Source organism: Fundulus heteroclitus, chromosome 13 (genome assembly GCF_011125445.2).
Source record: "Fundulus heteroclitus isolate FHET01 chromosome 13, MU-UCD_Fhet_4.1, whole genome shotgun sequence".
In the NCBI taxonomy this organism is placed as follows: domain Eukaryota; kingdom Metazoa; phylum Chordata; class Actinopteri; order Cyprinodontiformes; family Fundulidae; genus Fundulus; species Fundulus heteroclitus.
The window spans coordinates 39,187,480-39,210,615 of NC_046373.1; the positions used below are offsets into that span (position 1 = coordinate 39,187,480).

The 23,136-nt window shown below is 41.8% G+C and overlaps 1 protein-coding gene across 1 annotated transcript; it reads left to right on the forward strand.

Moving 5' to 3' along the window:
• Positions 1 to 899: 899 nt before the first annotated feature.
• slc9a1b (solute carrier family 9 member A1b) lies at positions 900 to 21,366 on the forward strand. Its single transcript, XM_021315053.2, has 12 exons — positions 900 to 1,366; positions 6,958 to 7,418; positions 9,574 to 9,824; positions 10,088 to 10,305; positions 11,903 to 12,099; positions 12,224 to 12,313; positions 12,436 to 12,506; positions 14,613 to 14,786; positions 15,513 to 15,630; positions 15,719 to 15,817; positions 17,014 to 17,086; positions 19,484 to 21,366. The coding sequence occupies exons 1-12, from the start codon at positions 1,105 to 1,107 to the stop codon at positions 19,714 to 19,716; spliced, it is 2,247 nt and encodes a 748-aa protein (XP_021170728.2). The 5' UTR covers positions 900 to 1,104; the 3' UTR covers positions 19,717 to 21,366.
• The last annotated feature ends 1,770 nt before the right edge of the window (positions 21,367 to 23,136 follow it).

Consider the following 23,136-nt stretch of genomic DNA (forward strand, 5'->3'; position numbering starts at 1 on the left):
CAATTTGATATTCCTGAGAATAAGAGAGTGCAAAAAGGCGATAACAGTAGTGTGACTGAAACATGATGGACCACAAAGTTCTCAGCAGGGAGCGATGGCGCACACAGCTCTCGGAGAGAAGCTGTTTCTGAGTTTATTAGTTCTGGGTTTGAAGTGAAGTAAAACATATAAATCAACACTTTAAAATATCCATTCAGCTCTGGATGTTTTCCAGCTGCAGGAACATAGACAAGAACCAGAACCACAACTTATTTTAAAGAGGCTGCATTTTTAGATTGCTTTCAAGGTTCCTGTCCTGGTTTCTAAAACTACTGCTGGTCCAGGTTCACCTTTTCTCCTGCAGACCCTCTTCAGACCTCTCAGGTCACCTGGAAAAGATCTGGAAACGTAATTTGGTCCTCACCTGCGGAAAGCAAACTAGAAACAGATTTTATATTCTCATCTAGTTGAATGTATTGTACTTGTATTTATTTAAGGATTTTTGTGTCGTTTTTAATTTCCTCCGTTCCCTCACATCATGATTGTAATTCATCCTTTAAAAAATGACCTGATTTATTTGTCTAATAATTGGAATCAATATAATTTTTTAATCACTTGAATAATTTCTTGTTTTTTTCATGTCTGTCCATCATTTTTAACCTATTTTTATGAAAATAATAATTTAATAAACAGGGAAACCTTTATTGAAACTATATAGTTTCAATAAAATAAATAAATCCCCAATTCAGGTTGATTGATTGATTGATTGATTGATTGATTGATTGATTGATTGATTGATTGATTGATTGATTGATTGATTGATTGATTGATTGATTGATTGGCACAGTAACCCCTCCTCTCCAGCAGGCGTCCCTTCAGCGCAGCAGAGACAGGAAGAGCGGCCGGAGGAGGAGCGCCCCCCAGCGGCCACACTGCGCAGCTGTGAGTGTCTGAGGATGAGGAGCTGCTCTGTCTTCCGCAGACTCCTCCTGCTGCTCCTCCGCAGGTGTGCGCAGTTTTAACATGACCGCAGAGTCGCTGCGTAAAACAGTCTGCGCACCCGCGTGGCGCTCGCCTCCTCTCCTCTTCCTCCTCAGCTGTTGATCCGAACCGGTCCATCTCAACATGGCTGTGCGCGCTGCTCGATCCGCTGGGTTCACCGCGGTCCTCCTGCTGTTCCTGGTCCTCGCCGGTTCCGCCTGGACCGGGGATGCCCCCGCAGCTCACAACGGGACACCGAGCACCCAGGAGGACCCGGACCCGCATCACGGAACCAACGCCACGAACCACAGGAAGGCTTTCCCCGTCCTCGCCTTCAACTACGACCACGTCAGGAAGCCCTTTGAGATCTCGCTGTGGATCCTGCTGGCGCTGCTCATGAAGCTGGGTGAGTCTGCAGGGTTTAGTCAGCAGGATGACGTCCCCTCCACGCGTAAAGTTCACCTTTACGCCTCAAACTTCTGCCTAAGCTGCAGAAATAAGATAAAGTGAAGTAAAATGTGTTGCTTTGGCCAGAGAAAGGCTTCAGGTGAAGCTTTTTGGGTTCTGGTTTGGTTTGGACCTGCTGAAGGTGTGTCAGTTTGGACATTTTTGCTTTGTTAAGCCAATTAATTCTCACTTTGAGGCAGAAAATGTTCCAGGCAGCAGAGCAACGAACCACGGTTCTCCAAGCCACCCAGAACCACAACAAAACGTACCATGGTGTGAAAAAGGTTCTCCTCCCTACAGATTTCTGCAGTTTTTCTCTCACTTTCAGAGCATCAAGCAATTTTTAACACTAATTAAAGATAACCTGATTAAATAAAAAAGCTTTTTTTAAATGATTTAATTACTAATTCAGGGAAAGATCTCTGACCCGCCCTGGCCCTCTGGACACTTGTTAAACCATTAAACTACATTTTAATCACAAGTCCAAACCCAGACCTGCAGACATGATGAATAGATTACAGAGAACTTCTTTGATGACTGGAGGATCTGAAAAACCAGCAGCTCAGCTAAAAATGTTCTAAACTAGAGGAAAAACAAAGTTATCCACCAGTCCGGTCAGGATTAGAACGTCATTTCTGCTCCAGAGAACCGCAGTGAGAACCGAAAACACGGATCAGTGGAGAACCTTCCCAGGAGAGGATGGCCCACCAGAATCACTCCAGGAGGTCCCAGAACCACATCTAAAGCTCTGTGGGCCCCAGTTAAGATCAGAGGTAATTTTTCAACAACAAGAAAGACAGAGTGGGCATAAATGGCCTCCATGGGGAGAGTTCTACAGCCAGAACCATTTCTGACCCAAAAGAACACAAAGGCCCGTCTCACATTTACCAAAAGCCATCTTCATGATCCCCAAGAACTTTAGGATGGATACTGTTTGGACTGACGACACCAAAGTGGACCTTGGTGGACGGATCGTCTTTTAGCGTCAGAACATTAAACCTGCAGCCAAACACGGTGGAGGCGGTGAGACTTGGACCAAAATGCTGCAGGAGAACGTCCAGAACCACGGACCCAGTCACACACTGGTTCTGCAGCAGGACCATGACCCAAAGCGGCCTCTGAATTACTTTCCCCCAGAGGCCCAGGTCAGTTTGGAGAACCTATTTTTTTCTTTAATAAACAAAATAGTCATTTGAAAAGTGTTTTGTTTTATTTGGTTATTTTTTTTCATCCAATATTAAAGTTAGTTTGATTATCTTAAACATTTCAGGTAGGAAAAAAAGGGAACTCTGTGTGGGGGCAAATAGTTTTTCACAGCACTGAATCATTGGTTCTGGTTCTGGTTCTGATGCTTCAGGGTTCTAGTCGACACTCTGCAGGTCGATCTGAACGTCTGAGATAATTCTAGTGATGCAGAAAAGAAGGAGAAAGTTATGTTTATTGCAATATTCTGCACAGATGTTGCAAACGTGTGTTTTCCTCGTCATCTGCAGCCTTAATTCCAGCTCAGGTGTTGTGAATGAACCAATCAGAAGCTTCCAAAGCCATGACATCATCACCTGGGCTTCCATCATTTAAAGGCTCAGTGACCTTACAGGATGGAAGCTTCTCACTTTGCAGACGTTATTAAGAACACACTCATTAGTCCGGCACATAGAAAGCATTTTGGTAAAAGTTTGGTCTGATTTAATGTCAGTGAGAATAAAAAAGTTTCTTGTCAGAGTAAATGTCTGCCTTTGATCTGTGCAGGAATTTGGTCTCCATTTTTCTGTTTTGCTAATCCAGACGGAGAACTAGCCCAAATGATTTCCGTCCAGATGTGTAGAGGAATCAAATTAAAGGATTTTCCAATATCTGGCATCCCAAAGTATTGATTTAAAGCGGTTTCTATAAATAAGTAAGGTCAGTATTTCTGCCTTTACATCTAGCTGGTTTAGCGAGACCCTTTCTGGGTCTGTGAGGTCTGCAGAGGAGGCCCAGCAGCGCTTTATCTGTTGGTGCAGCTGTTGTCTCGGTGGGCCGACCCCCGTCCTGCTCTAATGCACGGCTCGATAACAAAGATCTCAGTGTGCAGAGTCGGGAGGGGGAGGAGCGCAGCACCAGTGACTCCACAAAACTCGTATTACGCCGACCCGAGTCTGGAGGCCTCTGTCAGCTTGGACCAGAACCGTAATGCTGAAACGGAAAAAACCTGCAGTTCTGGTTCTGGTTCTGCCTGACGACAGCAGGCACAGTTCCCTCCACCACAGGCGGGTTTGCAGTCAGTGAGGAGCTGCTTTCCTGTGGCTTCAGCTCCATGTGGAAAACATTTGATCAGAACGCTCCTGTGGAGTCTGTAGTTTCTAACACGCTGCTCTGGGTCAGTTTTTAGGGCAGCATCTGTAACTGGCTGCTTGTCAAGCAGCCAGTTTACGTGTAGATGATACTTTTGATTTCATAATTACATTTCAGTCCACATCGAAATATAAAAAAAATGCACAGTAACGTAAAAGTATCACTTTAGGCCCATTTTAAACAGTTTATCTGCACAAAAAGTTTATATTGTCGTGAGTTACGCATGAAACTCATCATTCTGCATCTCTTCTTCTCTTTCTGGACATTTCTGGGTTGTTTTAATGTGTTGTGGGAAATCTGACACCTAGTGGCAGGATGTTGTTACTACAGTTAAAATAACATTCACTACAGGAGGCTCAGTTTTAGCCACTTTATGCAATTTAAAAGGATACATTCCTCTACTTTATCACATGATGTGCCTTTTTTGGCTCATGAGGGCCGGATAAATTACCTTGTTGGGCTGGATTCGGCCCGCGGGCCTTGGGTTTGACGCATGTGACTTAAAATGTGTTTACATCCATTAGATTGTTCTAACCCATGAATCTGCTCTGATCTAAACCAGAGCAGATTCTCCTTTTGTTGTGGTTCCAGTGGCCTTTATTTGACTTTCCAGGCAGGAAGCGGCTGAAGAGAGAACGCTAATGACATGTGGAAAAGGAAAAGGTCTCCGGGTCGGGACTCGAACCCGTGACCACCACATCGAGGTCTGAGGTCTCTGAACATGGGTCGCGTTTTTCCACCCCTTCGCCCCAGCAGACATTTTATCTGCCTTTTTTAAAATACAGTTACCCTGGAACAATTACTTTCGTTTAACTACAGTTTCTGATTTAATTTTTAGGGTTTTCTGTCTTTTAACTACATGGAGCTGATTTTAATTGGATTTAATTTAATCCAATCCCAGAAATAAAAAGATAATTCATGGAACTACAGTAAGTTCTGATAATTACGGCTGCGGAGGAATAAAAGATGATGCTCCTGTGCTGCGGCAGAGTTTCATAAACTGTCCAGCTTCGTGTGTCGTGGTTCTGACTGAAATCTTTCAGCTGTTTGAAGGTTGCAACGTCAGCAGAGGTCCTGCCTGTTTGCAGGGATCTTCCCAGGCTGCTGCACTTCAACGCCAGCTCGGTCCTTTCTGGCTTCCAACCAGACACTGATGCGTCTCCAGGGATCTCCAGAGAATTTAGCCTTTACGCATTTCCAGCAGTTATCCCAGTTTATTTTATTTTAAGCACGAATAATATGATGTAGCTGGTGGAGTGCATAAAGCAACAGCTACTGACGACACACAGCTCTACATCACCATGTCACCAGGTGACTATGAACCCATTTAAGTTCTGAGGAAATGGAAGAAATCAATGCAGGATGAGACAAAATGTTTTTAACTGAATAAAAACAAAACTGAAGGAATAATTTCTGGACCAATAGAGGAGAGATCCAGAGTTGGCTCACAGCTTCAGCTGCTTCAGCTAGGAACCACTGATCAGGCCTGAAACCTGGGAGTAGTGATGGACTCAGACCTGAACCTCCATCTAAAGACAAAGTGGACCTTCTAGAACCTGGAGAACATTTCCAGGATTAAAGGACTGATGTCTCAGCAGGATCTGGAAAAACTAATCCATGTATATCTTTAGTAGAACTGATCATAGAGAACATAGACCCGGTTCTGAAGTCCTCACTAAGACTAAGAACGTAGAGAACATGGACCCGGTTCTGAAGTCCTTCCACTAAGACTAAGAACGTAGAGAACATGGACCCGGTTCTAAAGTCCTCACTAAGACTAAGAACGTAGAGAACATGGACCCGGTTCTGAAGTCCTCACTAAGAGTAAGAACGTAGAGAACATGGACCTGGTTCTGAAGTCCTTCCACTAAGACTAAACGTAGAGAACATGGACCCGGTTCTGAAGTCCTCACTAAGACTAAGAACGTAGAGAACATGGACCCGGTTCTGAAGTCCTCACTAAGACTAAGAACGTAGAGAACATGGACCCGGTTCTGAAGTCCTTACTAAGACTAAGAACGTAGAGAACGTAGACCCGGTTCTGAAGTCCTTCCACTAAGACTAAGAACGTAGAGAACATGGACCCGGTTCTGAAGTCCTTCCACTAAGACTAAGAACGTAGAGAACATGGACCCGGTTCTGAAGTCCTCACTAAGACTAAGAACGTAGAGAACATGGACCCGGTTCTGAAGTCCTCACTAAGACTAAGAACGTAGAGAACATGGACCCGGTTCTGAAGTCCTTCCACTAAGACTAAGAACGTAGAGAACATGGACCCGGTTCTGAAGTCCTCACTAAGACTAAGAACGTAGAGAACATAGACCCGGTTCTGAAGTCCTCACTAAGACTAAGAACATAGAGAACATGGACCCGGTTCTGAAGTCCTCACTAAGACTAAGAACGTAGAGAACATGGACCCGGTTCTGAAGTCCTCACTAAGACTAAGAACGTAGAGAACATGGACCCGGTTGTGAAGTCCTTCCACTAAGACTAAGAACGTAGAGAACATAGACCCGGTTCTGAAGTCCTCACTAAGACTAAGAACGTAGAGAACATGGACCCGGTTCTGAAGTCCTCACTAAAACTAAGAACGTAGAGAACATGGACCCGGTTCTGAAGTCCTTCCACTAAGACTAAGAACGTAGAGAACATGGACCCGGTTCTGAAGTCCTCACTAAGACTAAGAACGTAGAGAACATGGACCCGGTTCTGAAGTCCTCACTAAGACTAAGAACGTAGAGAACATGGACCCGGTTCTGAAGTCCTTCCACTAAGACTAAGAACGTAGAGAACATGGACCCGGTTCTGAAGTCCTTCTACTAAGACTAAGAACGTAGAGAACATGGACCCGGTTCTGAAGTCCTCACTAAGACTAAGAACGTAGAGAACATGGACCCGGTTCTGAAGTCCTTCTACTAAGACTAAGAACGTAGAGAACATGGACCCGGTTCTGAAGTCCTCACTAAGACTAAGAACGTAGAGAACATGGACCCGGTTCTGAAGTCCCCACTAAGACTAAGAACATAGAGAACATGGACCCGGTTCTGAAGTCCTCACTAAGACTATATTTTAATAATTTAAAGCACTTTGCGTCGTCTTTGTACTGAAATGTCTTGTATAAATAAATGTTCTTTGCCTTACAGTGGTTCTGTTCAGAACGCCTCCTTTTTAACAGGTTTTTATGGACTAAATCTCTCCTCCTGCTCCTCCTGCCAGGTTTCCACATCATTCCCAGAGTGTCCCACGTCGTTCCGGAGAGCTGCCTGCTGATCTTCGTTGGCCTGCTTGTTGGCGGCGTGATCAAAGCCATGGATGAGAAGGCGCCGGTCCTGGACTCCAAGCTCTTCTTCCTCTACCTGCTGCCCCCCATCATCCTCGACGCCGGCTACTTCCTGCCCATCCGGGCCTTCACGGAGAACATGGGCACCATCCTGGTGTTTGCGGTGGTGGGGACGCTGTGGAACGCCTTCTTCGTCGGCGGCATGATGTTCGCCGTCTGTCAGATCGAGGCGGCCCAGGTCGGCCATGTTGACCTGCTGTCCTGTCTGCTGTTCGGCTCCATCATCTCGGCCGTGGACCCCGTGGCGGTCCTGGCCGTGTTTGAGGAGATCCACATCAACGAGCTGCTGCACATCCTGGTGTTTGGAGAGTCGCTGCTTAATGACGCCGTCACTGTGGTGAGCCGCAAAACAAACTCCTTTTGTGAAAGATGTCAAACAGCACAACCGAAATTGATGCTATGTTCACGGTTTTTCTTTTTTTTCCTCCACAAGCATCAGACCAAAACCAGTGAGTTATTTCTCCAGGACAAAATGTTTTTAGTGTATTATTGAGCTGCAGTAACATCTTCAGCCAGTAGTTTGGTATAAACTCTCTCCAGTTGCAAAGCGCTGTTGAAGTAGAGCTGCAGTGTTACATTTCTGGTCTTTTCATGGAGGTGGTCCTAGCAGAGACATGCTACTACTATTTAGTAAAACTACTTTCCTCCTCCGCCAGCCTCTACAGCAAATCATATTGCTGTGGAGCTGTTTATTATTATGATCTGCTGAATAGACACATTATTTATAACTTCAGTTATTAGTCAGTATCCACAGTAGTGCATTGATGAAAGATGTTCAAGTGCGTCCAGAAGTTCTAGTCTTCGTGTTCTTGCAGGAAAACTGCAGTCAGGCCTTCATGTTGTTCTTATAGATGACAGGTTTCCTCCCTGCTCACCTTCCATGGAAGGTAAACTTGTCTCTGTTTGGTTGAACATAAACAGCAGCAAAGGTCCATCACTGCAGATGCCTTGTTGACGTTTTAAAGACTTCTTTCAGCATCTTGCAGCCCGCTCTTGGTGTAAACTTGTTTCTGTGGGCAGACCTGGCCATGTGGGCAGTTGTTTTGACGGTCCTCCATTTGAAGGCTATGTTTCCATTCAGTGGAAATGGCAAATTAACCTTTTTAACTCATAAACTGCTACAGTCTATTTTTTTTTCTGAAGGTTTCAGACAGTTCTTTGTATCTCAGCAGATATTTACTCCAACATTTAATGATGACGTTGTCACCATGTCCACCTGAGGTGATACGCCCAAGTGGGATTTTAGCTGTTTTATGTGAGGTTTTAAACCGGTGTCCAAAATTTTGTCACATGACTGTTGGCCTTATTTTATTTACCAACTATGAAGGTAATTGAATGTATTATGACCAAAATATGATTAAGACTATTCACTTAAAAGAATCTAAAAAACAGCAGAATTCATTAAGATAGCTAGCTACACTAGCTAGCATTTAGCTAATTAGTTAGCAATGGTGGTTTTGTTCCTTTTTTTCCACACAGTTTGGTATTATGTTAGGTTTGTCTCTTTTGTTTTGTAAATGATTAGTAAATATTAGGATATTTGAGCCTTTTAAACATTTTTACTTCTATAAAACAAGCAAAATTGACTAAACTTTTTTTTAGCTTTTGTGCAACAATGCATTATTTTCATATTACTTGTTTAAAAAAAATATTTTATTATAAAGTAATTTCTTTTTCCAAACAATAATGGTAAATTCCCAAAATGAGATTAAGCATCCTAACAAAGCATGCACTCAAACTAAAATTACAAATCAAGCAAAACGTAAAAAATGGCTGCCACAAACTCACTGGTGACAATTTAATGTCTAATTCACCCTGAAGTGGTTAAGAAATGTTGAAAAAAGGTGAAAAATAGATTTGTAATTTAACTTCATTTTCTTAAAATTATAATTTTGTCAAAGGCGCTATAAGTATTACTGACATCTTGTGGCTCACATCAGTACAACAGTCTGCCAATCACAACAATCTAATATGCCGTTTTTAAACGGTGTGTTGCTGTTGTGAATTTGCACAGGACGGGTCTATAAAGTTTTATTCTGTTCTGTTTCTGGTCTGCTTCTTTTACTGGCTTCCATGTTTGCAGGCTGCTGCCATTTATTTTTATTTTTTTCAAAATAAAATACAAAATGCTGTGCTCTGTTCTGGGAACTCTCATATGATTGGCTCAGGAACCAGGAAGTAAGCACAGGCTACACACTGCACTGAAGTAGTTGCGCATCGCACCTCCAGGTTTGAAAGGAGAAAATGTGACTAAGACATTGTTGATGAAGAGGACTGATTGTTTATAGGGAATGTTAGTTCCATCCTGGGTGATAAATGAGAATGATTTAGGTTGATTTTACAGTAAATATCTGACTCATTGCTCCTTTAACTTAACAATAATATTGTGTTTTTCACTTGGAATATTACTAACGTTACAGTTTTTGGTGCATTCAGTTACAACTAATCAAGCAGAAGGAGCACAGTTCAACATGGGCTGTTTCTCCCAACAGGTTCTGTATCACCTGTTTGAGGAGTTTTCTCACGCAGGAACTGTGACCGTTGGCGACGCCTTCCTTGGTGTGGTCTCTTTTTTTGTGGTTTCCCTTGGCGGCATCCTGGTAGGTGTCATCTACGGCGTCCTGGGAGCCTTCACGTCCCGCTTCACCTCGCACTCCCGTGTCATCGAGCCCCTGTTTGTCTTCCTCTACAGCTACATGGCTTACCTCTCTGCAGAGGTCTTCCATCTGTCCGGAATTATGTCGTAAGTGGAGGAGCCTCTCAGACTTTGTGTTTGCTCCGAATAATCGTACTTGGTTTTAGGATTTATAAGCGGATTCAGTGAATGTGCAGTGTTCTCCAGGTTCTGTTGGGTCTCTGACGGGTCAGTGTCAGATACCACAGCAGACCTTCAGAGGGCCCCGTGGTCAGGGCTGTTTGGGCTGAAACATTCTTTCATGTTGGTGTTAAACCTGTGAGCGTTGGAGAATTTCATCACCTCCGTTCTCTCTTTCTCTCACATCCCAGTTTGATCGCCTGTGGTGTGGTTATGCGGCCGTACGTGGAGGCCAACATCTCCCACAAGTCCTACACCACCATCAAATACTTCCTGAAGATGTGGAGCAGCGTGAGCGAGACGCTGATCTTCATCTTCCTCGGCCTTTCCACTGTGGAAGGTCCCCACAACTGGAACTGGATCTTTGTGATCTTCACCCTGGTCCTCTGTCTCCTCTCCAGAGTGTTGGGTCAGTTTAGCTAAACACCGACATCTGCTTCTTCTACTGCATTTTCTGTTAGAAACATTATTTTTTATGAGCTTTTACTCACTGCAGTGTCATGGACATGGTGTCACATGGTTATGTTTCTGGAACCTGACTTAAATATTGTCCTGGAGAAGGAAACAAATACAAACCAGGATAATGTGACATTTAAACATCTTACTCTGGTTTCTGATTTGATCTGATGGAGGTTACATACAACTATACATGTATTCAAACACTCAAGTGCTTACATCGTGTTTTTATACAAGAAATGTACATTATTGCATTATAAATTACCAGTTGTTTTCACTTTATATGCACACTGCTTTCATAGAGGCTCTCACGCTGATGCTGGTCATTTAATTAAATCCAGTCGATCAGCAGTGCATGGCTGACCATTACATGGAGGGTGTACTTAGGTTTTCACACACTCACTTTTTTTTTCATTTTTGCTTCATCTTTGTCTTTATAATAATGACAAATAATTAATCTATTGTGTGTTTTGAAACACTTGAGGTAAGATTTAAACAATTTCAGATAGGGCTGGATGATATAGAATAAAAGCATATCTATAAAATAGAAATCATACTGAGCGATATCGATAATTATCAAAACAATTCAAAATATACATTTTAAGTGCAGCCCTGGTCATTTTATGCTGTCATCTATACCTATTTTTAGATAAATGGATTCAAACACAATCTTTTATTCCACCAACTTTTTATGAAAACTGTAAGTGTTAAAAAAGAAAAAAGAACACGTGTTCTCAAAACTCTCTGAAGGCTGATGGAGCTTTCCTCCGTTTGTAATTGGTTGGGAGGATGTAATGACTGTAGTATTAACCTACATGATAGGCTAGAATGCACTGTTCTTTTATTTAACTTATTATTGACCCGTTTTTTTATATTGAACCATACGTCTATCAATCGATGTATATCGTTACTGAATTATTGTCCAGCCCTAATTTCAGAACCTGATAAGTGCCAGCAGTTTTTATTATGTCCTGATTTGTTAGACCATAGAAATGAAAGATGACATTCTTCTGTTTGTTTTGTTTTTTTTTATATGACCATTTTTTTTCTAGCTTTTACATTAAGCACAGGAATCATAACAGAAGTAGAAAAAGATTAGTTATTTAAGGTCTTTCGGAGCTAGGCTACCTAGCTTATAACAACATAGCTAATTAGCGGTTAGCATTGCTAGTTTTATATGTAAAACTGTTTATTGTGATTTAGTTTTATTTGTTTTAGTCCCTTTCTTATTTAATTACATAATTTCAAATAAAAACACAAACAAACAGAATTACTGCAATGTAATAGTGCTTAAATATATATATGAGCTAGCTCAGCAGCGTTTGGTTAGCTTAAGCACAACAACCGCCTCTTGGATTTTAGTCTTTTTTGACACTTAGCAAACAAGTTAACAAATTAGTAAAATTAGATTTTTATCCAAGTTATATTTTTATTTTAAAGTAAGAAACCAAAATAAGACTATGGCCTAAAATGACTTTTCTCTTGACTAAATGAGTGTTGTTTTTGCCCCTTTAGCACTGTTGCTTATATTCTCTTATTCCGTGTTTCAGGAGTCGTCGGTCTCACGTTCATTATAAATAAATTTCGTATTGTGAAGCTGACCAAAAAGGACCAGTTCATTGTGGCCTATGGTGGCCTGCGAGGTGCAATCGCCTTCTCTCTGGGTTTCCTTCTGACGGACAGTGAGAAGAAGCACATGTTCCTCACCGCCATCATCACGGTCATCTTCTTCACCGTCTTTGTGCAGGTTTGGTTACTCAAACACAGACTTTTAAACTGTTGATTGGTTTTTAGAAAAGCATTATAAAAAAAAACTAATCTTTGAAAACAGACTGGCATGTGTCTGGTGTAACTTCTGCCTCCATCCTCAGGGGATGACCATCAGGCCTCTGGTGGACCTCCTGGCCGTGAAGAGGAAGAAGGAGAGCAAAGCGTCGATAAACGAGGAGATTCACACACAGGTGGGACTTTAAGTCATTCTTCCTGATGGTGTGAAACATCTGCACCCGTTTTAAACCAGACTTTGTATATATACTATAACAGCATTTAAATGACAGGATTTTCATATATATTTTGTCAATAGTTCCTGGATCACCTGCTTACAGGAATCGGAGACATTTGTGGACATTATGGACATCATCACTGGAAAGACAAGTAGGACCTTTCAAAGTTTTGTCTTCAGCGTGTTTAGCATCCAGATGGTGTTTAAAAAAGAAGGCATTCAAAGAAGGCATTAAAATAAAAATTTCAAACTATTTCATGAACTAACTGATATATTTCTGGAAAACAGGAAACGGTTTCGGTAAAATATTTTTTTCTTTATTCTTCTGTCAGATTCATTACCTGATAAATATTACATTATCCAAAAGTTGGACTTATGGGATGAAAATATTTAGAAACACTGCATAAACTCTGCAGAAAGAACTGAGAAAGTAAAACCTTTGAAATGGGCCTGCACGTGTTCATTGGATGACTTTTAATTACATGAAAAAAAACATTGCCCAGGTGTTACTGCAGAGTTTACGCACCATGTGGGGGTCGCGAGATGAGATGAGGTATCAGAGAATTTCCTAGTTGTAATGTAGCAAATGTATGCCTTTTAATCTTAAATACTTGCTTTTTTCTTGAATATTTACCTACTTTTTACCATCAGTTTTTCTTGCAAATGTGTGAAATTAATCTCAAAGTATCTGTGTTATTGTGAAAATTTACTCCTCCGTGTCCAATAATTAATTTTCTTCAATCTATGATGGTGCTAATACGATTTATTTTACTGTGGAAATTGAGAATGAAGTCATATTAGGTGTACAAAAATGAATAACATTGCAAAAGTTAAATTGTAATATTAGGAGAATAAAGTCATATTACCACAACCAAGTCGAAATATCATGAGAATAAAGTTGCAATTATTACAATATATTGTAATAAAGTTGTCTACAACTTTGCTCAACATTCCTTATTTTAACACAGGGGGACGTCAGCACCTTGTTGTAAGAGTTCTCCTAAAATTACACCCAAAAGGGGGTCACCCGTCTCTGGCCTGTTATTTAGGGGGTCACAGGCTGAAAAGTTTGGAACCCCTGGACTAGATGTTTTCCCTCATGAAATTAATTACTGGGGGGTGATGGGAGTTTGCTCCTCCCGTCTACATCTGGAGAAGGCTAATGACCTCAGGATCGCATCTTTGCTTTTTGTGGGGGATAAGGCCATGACTTCCTGTGCGTCCTGGAGCTGTTCGCTCCAAGTCTGAGGCCGTGGTCCTCGACCGGAAAAAGGGTGTAAAGCCCCCTCTGGGCTGGGGGTCAGTCTCTGCCTCAGGAGGAGGAGTTTAGGGATGTGATCTGGATTTCTTCCTCACCAGGAGGATGGAACTAGAGCTGGACAGACGGATAAGGGCTCCATCTGCAGTAATACTGCCGCTCCGGTCTCTTGTGCACAGATAAGCAGGTTTAGATAATGGATGGAGGGACAAAAAGAACCGCTGTAGTGCAAAAGTCCTGTTTAATTCACATCAGTTACTTTAAATAATCTCAATAAAGGACTTCTTTAACAGATCCTGTTGTTCAGTAACTATAAAATAGGGCTGTGCATAAAAATCAATACAATGATTAATGATGTTTTTAAAAATAATTTAATATCGATATTCTGGCTTTCAACATCGATATACCTCCCAACATCTAGGGGGCGCTATCACTGCACATCATTACTGTTCACAGCAAGGAAGTGAGACCAATTTTACAAGCGCCTTCGTCTCTAAACTCAGACGTTTGGCACATTTTTGTTTTCTGTGATACGTTAAATGCATTGAACTAAATGCACTTTATTTTCCTGTTAATATATCAGTGTTAAATAAATTGAACATATAATATTTGGCTGGTTTTGTTGATTGAATGACTTTGAGCATTAATTTGAAAGTTATAAATATCTATATTGGAGTCAAATCAAATCAAGCTGAGCTATCAAGAATCGGCTCATCCTATATGATACTCAGCCCTACTATAAAACATGTTTAATTTAAGGATCTATTAAGCAGACTCATTAATTATTAAAACTTTATCCCAAAGAAACTAATTTCTCTGTCTTGTTTTGACTTTAATTTGTTTTTTTCTTTCACAATTTAGTTTATTATCAATTCTTGGCTTTTACTCATATTGAGGTGATTCCAGGTGTGACCTGAGGTTTGATGACTGGCGGTGCGATCATCTGTAACCTTTTAACAGAGAAACTCCTCTGATGCATTTTTTTTTTTTTTTGTTTCAGGCTGAATCGCTTCAACAAGACGTACGTGAAGAAGTGGCTGATCGCAGGCGAGCGCTCCAACGAGCCGCAGCTCATCTCCTTCTACAACAAGATGGAGATGAAGCAGGCCATGATGCTGGTGGAGAGCGGGAGCGCCGCCAAGCTGCCCTCCGTCATGGCGGCCGCCTCCGCACAGTGAGTGTTGGTCCCGAATCTGTCGGATCCTATGGATCAGAAAGGAAACGGATCATGGAGCTTCTTTACCATTAAATGTAAAACCAACAGTAGATAAAATGGCTCTAAAGGAATGTAGTCATGAAACAAAGCAGTCAAGTTACATCTAAGGAATCCCAGCCGTTTGCGTGGAGTAACGTCTTAGCATGCGTAGCTAGCATGTGGCGACAGTGGAAAGGAACAACTCAGTTTCAACTGGAAGGAACCTGCAGCAGAACCTGCTCTGCTCCAGGATTGTTGATTAAATGACTTTGAGCATTAATTTAAAAGGAAAAGGAAAGATTAGAAATGAGGGGAAAAGGCGGCTGACAGGGTTTGGATACAAAGTAGATGAGGTGAATTTACCAGAAAAGGATGTTGGGTATGGAGCTGCCAGAGAAGAAGGACGGAGGAGAAGCAGATGGTTGGTGTGATTAAATATGCACTGTTCAAACAATTAAAGGAGCGTTTCAGAAACACATCGGATCAGGAAAAATAATCCTGCTGGATCAGGAGTTTGGAACCACAGGGAGTCATTAGATGAAAACGATCGACTCACAGACGGCCTGATATGAAGCCTCAGAGAAAGTGACACTGAGAAACCGAAGCAGCAGAAGGCTCCCCCAGTTTACCAGAAGTGTCTCATATCTGTGCTGTTTTTATTTATTTGCATTTTAAGTTTAATGATTATTTCTGCTTTTTCAAAAGAAACATCCAGCAACAGAGGGAAGAGGCCCGACAACAAAAGCTCCTGAAGATCTCAAAGACCCGCGAGGCCGAGATCCGTAAGGTGCTGCGGGCCAACCTGCAGAAAACCCGGCAAAGGGTGAGGAAGCGGCGGCGGTTTTCAGGATGTAACGGCGGGCAGCTCTTAGTGACGCTGATGCTGAGTTTCTGTTTTTCCTGCCGCTCAGCTGCGCTCCTACAGCAGACACGACCTCTTCATGGACCCGTTTGAAGAAGACATGAGCGAGGTCCGCTTCAGGAAGCAGAAGGTGGAGATGGAGAGGAGGGTGAGTTCCAGCGCTGGGTCCGTTTACCTGGCCAGGTGTGACGCAGCCAGGAAGGAGGCATCAGCGCCGTCCTCCACGCGACTCAGAACATGGAAAATACGACATGGAGCCAAAATAAACGAGGGCTGGATGATATAGAAAATAATCACAACAATTAAATATAAATCCTATTGATCGATGTCGATAATTATCAACAAATTTAAAACATATATTTTAAGTGCAGCCCTGACAGTTTTATGCTGTTGCTTAGCAACCACATAAACACTGAATTCAAACTAAATCCTTTATTAAACCAACTTTTTACCAAAACTCTACGTTTTAAAAGAAAAAAGAAAAAACAACATTAGCTCACTGAACTCTTTAAAGGGGCGGAGCTTGGTTCCTGGATCTGCATTGTGATTGGTTGGGATGATGTAACGCAAGTAATATTAACTTACATTATATGTTGGATTCTAGCATATATATATATATATATATATATATATATATATATATATATATATATATATATATATATATATATATATATATATATATATATATATATATATATACTCTTTATAGGCTAGAATGCAGCAAAAGGAAGGAAAACTTATTTTGTTGAACTTTTTATTGACCCTTTTTTTATCATTGATATGTACGTCTGTAGATCGATAAATATTGTTATTGAATTATTGTCCAGCCCTAGAATTAACTCACCTCTTTACTGTTCTGTGAATCAAAAGCAGCAGCAGACGTTATAAAAAGACCATCTGTGAAAACGCCTCATTAGAGCATTTTAATTTAACTTTTAGGCAATGAATTAGAAATTTCCTTCTTAAGAACCAGAACCAGCTTTAATGGCATGGTTTGTGCATCATAAACAAGGAATTTGACTTTAGGTCCACTTTACTTTCAATATAGACATTTAAATATAAATGTACATTCTGCAAGAAAACACTAACCCTAATATTCCCTGGAAATTCCCTTCAGACGTCTAAGTTCTGCTGGTCAGTTTTAGTCTCTGAATACAGCTTTATGAGTTAATTCCAGGTTTGTAACGTAGCGCATCAGAACAGCCTCATTAAACATTAAATGAGCTTTATTTTCTGTCAATAATTTAAATCAGCCGTGTGATTCTGATGGGTCCGGCTGCGCGGTCGGAACCGGGGGTCCAGACGTCTGCTGGTAACGCTGCCGTTTCCTGTCCCCCACAGATGAGCCACTACCTCACCGTCCCCGCTAAGCGACAGGAGACGCCCTCCGTGAGGAAAGTCTGGTTTGAACCAGGTCAGTTTACGCCGTCTTCACGTCACCGAGAGATTCATATCTGAAGAATTATAACATTTAAGGATTTTCACTGGCATCTTATAACCTTCACAGGCAAAAAAAAGAGACCGGATACAAAAACAGACTGACGTTAAAGCTACTCTGTTTTATTTTTATCATTATGTGAAAAGCTTTAGTCCTGCATATTAAAAACAAAACATGAAACAATCTGCCGTTATTGTATTTAGTCTAATTAAACATTTAAAGAATGAAAACTTAATTGCTGATTTTAAAATTAACTTTGACTTTTATTTTACTAACGAATAAACTTTAAAATATTAGATTTAGTCTCTTCAGCTTCATTTCCTTTAACTTCTCTGCATTTCAGTAAAAGGTTTCTTCCTGCTAACTGCGAGAGGTCGCCTCCTCCTGTTTGGTTTCTAAATTCTGCAACATTCTCAGTTAAGCCGGATCAGAACCCGAGGCGGGCCGGATCAGAACCCGAGGCGGGCTGGCCCTGCCGTGTCAGCTTTTACCAGCTGCCATGCACGGTGTTGGAGGGATGATGATAAGGGCTCGTTTTGCAGCTACAGAACCTGAGAACAGAAAGTAAATTTTGATTGGTGACAATCGGGTGGTTCTCCTTGGAGATGTGGTCCTGAAGGCAGCAGATGTTGCTCTAGAACCTCTGCTGGACTTTCCTGCTTCAATGCTGCCATCAGAGGAGAGGAGATGATCCAAAGCCAGACCGTGATCCAACCTCCTACCATCACAGAGCCTGGCTGCAGGGACCGGTTCCTCCTCCTCCACCAAACACCTGGAGAACTGGTCCATCTGATCCATGATGGTCCACGATGGTCCATCTGATCCATGATGGTCCACGGTGGTCCATCTGAGAAGCCTCTGAGCCCAGAGAAGCTGAACCTCCTCTGAGGAGAACATCAGGCTGTGAACTCTGGATGTAGAGCTGGAGGAAGGTTCTCCAGAACCATTCCTGCTCCCTGAGGTTCTACCAGCTGGTTCTGGTGCAGAACTGTCTGAGAAACCAGAGATCACTGCTGTCCGGGCGAAGCTCCTTACTGATGTTCCTCCAGGTTCCTTCATGGTGTCATGGTGTTCTGCTCAGCTGAATCTGCAGATCTTCTTTAACGTCGCTGAGAAGAACTTTATTTTAAATCACTTTAAGGATTTTCTCTCACATTTATCTGTGAACTTGAGCTCCAGGATTTTCCAACAAGTTGAGATCTCTTCTAATCCGCGCTGCAGCATCAGGCGGGTCGATGTTCAACATTTCAGGAACTAAATGGTTGAGCGTAATAAAACAGAACCTGTAAAACCAACAATCCAGCTTCAGCTTCTCTGAAACTTACGTTGGTGGGTCACAAAACAGAGATGTTGTTCTGTTTGTCCACCAGAGGGCGCTCTGAATATTGGATTTAGTTATAAACTGCTGAGCGGGTTTAACGTAAATGTGATTGAACAAGTAGCATCTGCGCATGGTATAACAGCAGCACTGCGGCTCAAAAGAAAGCTCTACAAAGGATTGTGAATACAGCCCAAAAAATCATTGGCTGCCCTCTCCCCTCATTGGAGGACTTGCACAGCGACCGCTGTCTAAAAAAGGCACAACCCATCACAAAGGACACTTCTCATCCTGGACATTCTCTGTTTACACTGTTGCCTTCAGGGAGACGATACAGAGAAATCAGAACAAGAACCAACCGTTTTAGAGACAGTTTTTACCCGACAGCAATAACAAAACTAAATGCAACCAAAAATAACCATTAATTATCATGGATGATGTGTGTGAGAATGTGCTATTTTTAATTTTTTAGTTGTTTTTATCAGTTATTTATTTATTTCTTATATTGTGTGTAAATTGAGGAACAGAGATTTATTTATTATTTATTATTGTTTTTTTTAAACATATGCACGGATCGATGGCACTTTTTAAATTTCGTTGTTCTTGTGACAATGAAAATAAAGTTTTCATTCATTCATTCATTCATTCATTCATTCATTCATTCAAGTAGGTTAAAATGGACGTTTTTAGATTAGACACCAATGAGACCGAGCGGCCAGGTTAAAATGTTGCTGCCGGAACGTCACCAGCTGAACTTTATTAACCAAACCAGGCCTACATCATGTTAAAATCTTACCTAAAATCATATTTTCTCTCATTTTGCAGTTTTATTTGCGTCATTGCTTCTTATTTGTGTTAATTCTTCTATTATTTCCTTTTTTTTAGTTTTTTGTCTATTTTTAAGAAACAAATCTCAAATATTATTAAAATGAAGCTTTTCTTGTGTAGGCAGGTGTGTAACACAAACTATTAAAGCATTTTTGTCCGCTATCATTAAATATTTGTGCGCTTGCTGGATAATATCATTAGATAATTTTCTTTTTTTTTCTTTTCAGAGCACAAAGTTTACACGTACGATGACAGCCAGAGCCCCCGGAGCGGCGCCATTCAGCTGAATCCCCGCCCCTCTGATGGCGCCGCCCTGCTGGACGGGTCGCCGCAGGGCTCAGAACCGAGCGCCGCCCCGCAGTCCGCGGACCAATCAGAGAGGCAGAAACCATCCCGCTGCCTCAGCGATCCGGGTCCCAATGAGGATGAGGAAGAAAGCATCTTTTTCTCGTCGCGATGAAGGACGCTGGTCTAGGCAGCTGATGGCGCCCAGCTGGATGTTTGTTGTTTTAGTGTGAAATGATGCAGGTCTGTGTTTTCAGCACCAAAGGACCTTCAGGGGGGGTTTAACAGTCACGTGGACCAAAAGAGTATTTAACAAGTCCCTCAAAGCACAAAGGAGCTCTGCTTATAATCCTAAATAATGTCACTACACTGGAGCAGCTCGTTGCTTTGTAGCAATAGTTAATTAATCAGTTTTACTTCTGAATGAGGCGTCGATAGGATGGAGACGTCTCAGGACTGGAGTAAAAACAAAGAAGCAACCAAAGAGAAAGCTTTAAAGTCCTGCAGGAGGCCTGGGGACTCACAGGGGTGTCTGGGAACCGAGAAGGAAAAGCTGAAGCTGGGATTACAGGTTGATAAGAGGCAGGTGAGATTTCTGCGTGTGACTCTGTCCTCCAGCCCAGAATAACGGGAGCGTCGGTCTTAGAGGTGTTCCCGGTTAGTCCTGCCGTCTCACTGCAGGCCGCCTCCACAATGTTCTCATTTCTTTATGAAACATCCTTCTAAGATGCTGCCAGTGGACTTTATTCTGCTGAATCTGAGACGCAGAGTCAAAGCAGACGGAACCAGTTCAGGAATCAGGAGGAACGTTCCAGCCGGCGGCGGAACCAGAGACGGGCCGTATTTACTCCAGATCATACAAACCCTCGCTGAGACCTCCTCCACTCGCTGCTCCAACTGACTGTCGGGTGCCTCGGTAACTGCCTGATTAAAGATATTACAGCACTTGCGCCCTCCGGTGGCTGTCTTAGACGTGTGAACCGATCCGCGTCAGGTTCTGGCCGTTCCTCCTGGTTCTCTGGCTGCTTGTTTCAGTTCCACTTTCAGGCTTGAGTTTTTGTGAATCCTCGTCTCGTCTCGTCTGCAGCACCACAGACTTCTCATAGTGTGATCTGCTCGTTGCTTAAATTAGGAACAAATAGTTATAGACAGGAAAGGCTGCGGCGATCGGCTTTAACTACAGAGATGGAGAATGAAAATCAGCCGAGAGGCGTTGCTTCAGGCTCCTGCTGCCGTTTCCAGGCTGAAGCTTTAAATTGATGTCAGGATGTTCAGTTCCCAGAGAGTTTTAACGATGAGACGCCTGTGAAGAAAGTTGGACATCTAACATGTCTGTATTTTCTCTGGAAAACCAGGAATTGTTTTTTTTTTTTTTAAAGCAAACTAAACCTGTATTCATATTTCCTTCTACATCTAAAGGATTCAGTAAAATATTGCTTTAATAATTAAAATCAATCCCATCCTCCTGAGCGATCCGGTTCTGCCAGAACGCTGCAGTGACCTCGGTTTGTCTGAACGGGTCCAACGAGGTTCTGCTGATCCGTGGCGTTTCATCAGGGACTCAAACGTGGTGAGCCGGATCCCGGCAGCTGAAGCGAACTCCTGCTTTGAGTCACTTTCGTGATCTGAAGAGTTTTTGGAGCTTTGCAGTAAATGTTGACGTTTCATCACGTTCCTCCTCACTGAGGACGCTTTAAAGCTTGTTAACGTCTGCGCCGCACAGAACCAAGCTGCCTTTGCTTCTGCTGTGTTTTTATATTTGGTGTTGTACACATTTATCACATGAAGGGAAGCTTTAATAAATAAAGGTTTATTGCTAAATTGGTTCAGTTTGTTGTTTGTTGTGGTGTTAAGGTGGAGAACAGAAATTAAATGAGCAAAATGCTTCCGATAATAGCTCCATATTTTAATTTCCTTTCCAGTGAGCCAAACTTTTTTTGCTCTTTTTCAGTTTATATAAAATCTAAATCTTTGAAATATAATAAAATATGTTGTTTTAAAGGAAAGTGTAATAATTTAATGTTTCACAGACTCATCTGGTTTGTCTAATAGGTTAAACAAACGTTTAACTTCCATAAATCTGTCTCTAGCAGACAAAGACTATCTGAAAACCAAATGCAGTGACGACCTGATGCAGGTTATGAATCATCTGTTGGTCATCTGCTCTAACAAGCGTAGATAAATAAAAACAGGCCGACAACAACGCCCTGTGGAATCCCACACATGAGTTTAATCCAATGTGGTAATGCAAAAATAAAACAAAATCCTGATCCCTAGAGTAAATTTTAAACAAACTTGTTGAAAACCTAATTAAATCTAATATATGGGTTTATTTGCCATTTAAGATGGTCTCATTTGCATTGTGTTTTAGTAAATCTTGCTTTAATTTGAACAACTGAAGGCTGCGATTAACTGGTTAGTGACAGAATCTGAAGTTCGGACATCTACTAATATTAATTTGAAATTGATTCATGTTCTGAGTCCAAAAATAAATAATTTCTAATAAAGTCAAAGGTTTAGCAAAGTCACATTTCAGTTCATCAATGATCTTAAAGTCTCTTCAGAAATGGGCCATGTCCAGCTAAGGTTTATAACCACAGTCAAGGCGGTGAGACACGGTGGAGGTGTCGTCATGCTTTGGGGCTGCATTTCTGTGCCGTGTGAAATCTCATTTAAATGAATGAATTTTAAAATCTGGGTAATATCAGGTTGTCCTCTGCTTTGGTTCTCTGTCTGATGGTGATTTTTAAACATATTGTAAAGAAAAATTTTAAACCCTGCATATCCATCAGAACCTGAACGTTATGGAACCGGTCTGGGTTCATCCTGATTGAAAAGCAGAACCACAGGCAGAAAAAAATCTAAAATGTATTTGAGAAAAATCATTTAAAGTGTAATTCTGGAGTAATTTTCCTGATGATTGTTTACAAGTCAGTGTTTTGTGCAGGCGGCGACCCTGGATACGTTCCCAGTCCGTCACAGAGACACAGTACCACGCAGACTGTCACACCTAAGGACCAATTAACTCAACAATCACGTTTCTGACTTGTGGGAGGAAGCTGAAGACAACCCACACATGCACAGAGAGTTCTGATGAAAATCAACAAGAGGGATCATATTTCTCCTGTTTTAGCTTCCCTTCATTGGCTTCCTGTTAAATCAAGAATAGAATTTAAAATTCCTCTTCTAACGTATAAAGCCCTTAATAATCAAGCTCCATCATATATCAGAGCTCTGATTACCCCGTATGTTCCTAACAGAGCACTTCGCTCTCAGACTGCAGGTCTGCTGGTGGTTCCTAGAGTCTCTAAAAGTAGAATGGGAGGCAGATCCTTTAGCTATCAGGCTCCTCTCCTGTGGAACCAACTCCCAGTTTTGGTCCGTGAGGCAGACACCCCGTCTACTTTTAAGACTAATCTTAAAACTTTCCTTTGTGACAAAGCTTCTAGTCAGAGTGGCTCATGTTACCCTGAGCTACCTCTATAGTTATGCTGCTATAGGCTTAGGCTGCTGGAGGACATCAGGGTCTAATTCTCTCACTCTGCTGAGTTCTCCTACTGCTCTCCAATCTGCATTGTTTGTTGTTATTTCAGCT